Source organism: Volvox carteri, assembly GCF_000143455.1.
Source record: "Volvox carteri f. nagariensis unplaced genomic scaffold VOLCAscaffold_33, whole genome shotgun sequence".
Lineage (NCBI taxonomy): Eukaryota > Viridiplantae > Chlorophyta > Chlorophyceae > Chlamydomonadales > Volvocaceae > Volvox > Volvox carteri.
The window spans coordinates 595,814-599,513 of record NW_003307576.1 but is presented as its reverse complement, the minus strand read 5'-3'; the positions used below and the strand labels follow the sequence as shown (position 1 = coordinate 599,513).

Genomic DNA, 3,700 nt, shown 5'->3' with positions numbered 1-3,700 from the left:
CCGGGGGACGACCGGGGGTGTTTGGTGTGACGTGTTGGGGAGGGAAATTCAAAACACACCACACCACACCACACCACACGTCGGGTTGAATGCGGGCATCAATGGTACAAGTACGACGAAAGGCCGTACCGTAAAACTCGGATCGAAGCCGTGCGTTTCCACGTTCGCCTCGTCAATGACGTACAACCCATAGTACGCACACAGCTCGTACCTTCCGTACGTTGTCGTACAGTGAAGACGCGCGCATGTACAGCGCGGTGAGGTTGTGGCGGTGTCGGGGTCGTTGGTGTAAGGTTCATGTGCACACGATGGGGGTTGGGTAGGTTTTTACTCAACTAACTCTTAACTAACTCTCAACGAACTTAACCACAGGAGTGGAGGCCCGTATCGAAACACGGCATGCGAATGACGTCGCATCCCAGCTCACCCAAGTTCACACATGCAGCCGGGGGACATGTGTGCGAAAGGGGAAAGATGAGGGGGAACGATCCAAGACCCCACCCCAACCCCAACCCCAACCCCAACCCCAACCCCAACCCCACCCCCAACCCCAACTCCAACAAACAAACGAATGGGAACGACAGCTGAGACCCACCATCGGACGTGGTTCGGATAGTGCGAGCAGCGAACCGCATTGAAGTTGTTTTGCTTCATCAGCAAAATGTCTCGAATCATGTGCTCCTCGGTAAGGGCCTTGCCGCGGCTGTTCAAAAATTCAAAAAAAAATTCAAATTTTTAATTTTTTTTATCGAAATCCTTCTCAAACTTGAGAAATTATGTAAGGTAGGCGCGCCGACACGGCACACGAGGGTGTTAGTTGATTTTGAGCATATCAAGCGGCGCAGACACAAGAAAGCGAGGAAATCTGGTTTGCGAAAAAACTGCAAAGAAATAGAGAGACACAAACTTGACAGTACCGCCAAACTCACCGCTCGTCCCACTCATGGCGGTTAATCCCGCGTAGCATAACGGGATGACCGTTATGTAACAACCGAGCATGTCGTACCTCTGTCTGCCGGAAGCCCAGCTGCCGACCAGTAGCAGCAGTAGCACCCAAGCGACGTTTCAGCAGTGGCACAGCAATCAACCGGCAGGAGCATAGGAAAATAGCAGGTTTAAAAAAAGCATCCACGTAAAACATATACCCAGGCGTCCCAAGTCCAGTGGAAAAGAAAAAAATGTATATGTTTTAAATGTTAGTACATTTTTACCATCTTTTTCAGAACCCAAAGGAAAACCCTTGTCCCTAAAGGCAATGACGATCAGTCAATATATTACATTTTTTATCTTTTTATATCTTGTCAAGATTACCAACAAGCAACTGATGTCATGTTGGTATCCCATCATTACTTCCAAAAGGGACAGAAGGGGTAGAATTGCCTTACTTGACATGACTCATATTCTAAGGTTCCACGGGTCGCATGACGCAGCTCCAAAACCATGTAGTACAGCGCCGGATTCTCCGCACTCCAAAGCCGAAGGTGGCCACTTTCAAGGCCCATGCTGCCATCTGCCGCAGCTGATAATGCCGAAGTTCCTTTCGTCGCCGAAAAAAGAGCCATTGCGTCGAGGGACAGACGAGCAACGCCGCCCACACCAGCAGTTGTACGACAGGCGTGGCCTGCCGTATCCACGCCGTACCACCGGCGCGTGGTTACGGGGATGGACAGCGGGGCGCCGCCAGAGCCGGCTAGCTGACCATTCTCGTCCAGGATGTGTACGACAATCGTACAATCTAAGGAGAACAGGAGGGTGACATCCACATGCGTGTTTGCGTGTGTGGGTTTGCGTGTGTGGGTGGGGGGTTGTTCTTCAGAGGCGAGGCGGGCGGGGGGGGGGGGGATATCTTACAACGCGGGCGGCGTAAGACGAACGGATACGAATAATGAAGGAACGCGATGCATGCTTGCCGGCTACACGATTGCTCTCCTTGGTGTTTTTTCCCCCGCTCTTCCCCCTCTCCCACGACCACCAGTAGTACCTTGCACCCACCATCCCCTCCATCCAACCCCCCAACCCCCTAATTCCACATTCCGCCCTCCCATCGGCCCCTCACGCCCCTTCATCTTCCTATCCCTACCTGCCATCTCCCCATCGGACGGCCCCGCCAAAAACACCTCCACCTCCAACTTCGCGCTCTCCAAGTTTACCCCAGCGACATCTTCAACCCCCCAGTTGCACATTCTCTCCTCGCCATTCTCGGCTTTTCCCCCGTACGAGAAGGTGAGGGGCGTTCGTACTGTAAAATCCGTAATGTGTACGGCAGGTTTGACGAGCAGTTGTACATCGCGGTGAATGCCGCTGAGTCGCCACATATCTTGATCCTCGAGATAGGTTGCGTCGCTCCATCTGAGAACCTGCTGGGTAGTTGGCAGATCAAATTTGAATTTAAAAAAAATATAATTTGAATTACATTCAATCACAGCACACAGGTATGCCAAAACAACCAGAAGAGAAATGTTGCCCCAAGCTTGCAAGCTCGATGTTTATTATTTTTCGGGGAAAAGATTGGAAAGACGTTGGGAAAGCTGGTCTGGGAAGTTTGCAAAAGTTTAAGAAGTTGGAGAGTCAAATCTGTCGCGGGATGGGGAAGGAGATTAGGACTTCGGGTCGTCGTGGTTTTTTTTCATAATACAGAATAAAGGCTTTCCTACAACCCATCTCCTCCATCTCCGTCTCCAGCCCTTCGTCCATGCCGTACCGTAGATTGCCGTACCTGAACAGCCAGTGTGTTTAGCTGCCCCGGCGGTGCCAGTCGCCCTGTCACCTCAAACTCCGCCGTCGTACGACTGTCCTTAGAAAACCCCACCAGACAACCGTTCAGCCAAACGTAGAAGGCCGAGTCCACGCCTTCGAACTGTAAAAACGCCCTGTAGAATGATAATATGTTTACCGTTAGTCGTTCGACTGGTTGTACTGCTATCAGCCGTACAGTTTGTCGTACTGCTTTAACTGTAAACACTTACGCGACAGGTCTTGATTTCCCTTCTTCCTCTCAAGGACATGCATGCACGAAAAACGTGAGCGCGCAAACGCCTCTACGCACGTAGCTTCAGTTTTGAGATTTATTTTCTTTATTCATTTGGAGATGTGAAAGGTTTTAGGACTCGGCACTTCCAGCTCGGACGACCCTGTCTGAGGCTGCTACAGATTATGACATGAAGCTGCAAACCGTGATTAACCGATTAACCGATTAACTGATTAAGAGTATTCCCAAAGGGAGTGTATGGCTATTCGGATAGATGATACATACATACATACATACATACATACATACATACATACATACATACATACATACATACATACATACATACATACATACATACATACATACATACATACATACATACATACATACATACATACAGGGGCCCATCGCGGGACCGGGGACGGCAACAGCAGCAGCAACAGCAGCAGCAGCAGCAGCAGCAGCAGCAACAGCAGCAGCAACCCCCCTGGAATACGCCCGCGCTCGGGCAGTAGTGGACTTCTGGGCGCGCTTGCGCTCTTTCACCGCGCTTAATGTCCCAAGGCGGGGCTGGGACGGAGTGGGACCCCACCACCCGATCCTGTCAATCGTCGGGGGAGCACTGCGCTGCGCGGAGGCGGTGGACATCACGACCTAATGGTCAAGCGGACGCGGCGGGAGCTGGAGTTTAGGGGATAAGGGGATAGGGTGTCGAGGCGCGGAGGGGGG

The 3,700-nt window shown here is 51.4% G+C and overlaps 1 protein-coding gene across 1 annotated transcript in view; it reads right to left on the bottom strand.

Annotated features, from left to right (window-relative positions):
- Positions 1–1,562, bottom strand: part of VOLCADRAFT_118236 (uncharacterized protein) — a gene marked incomplete at both ends in the record, with an annotated part of 16,855 nt that extends 15,293 nt beyond the window's left edge. The window contains 4 exons of the mRNA XM_002952902.1: positions 130–211; positions 596–703; positions 930–1,027; positions 1,386–1,562. Coding sequence (XP_002952948.1) covers positions 130–211; positions 596–703; positions 930–1,027; positions 1,386–1,562 — 465 coding nt within the window. The remainder of the gene's footprint in view (positions 1–129; positions 212–595; positions 704–929; positions 1,028–1,385) is intronic.
- Between the last annotated feature and the right edge of the window lie 2,138 nt (positions 1,563–3,700).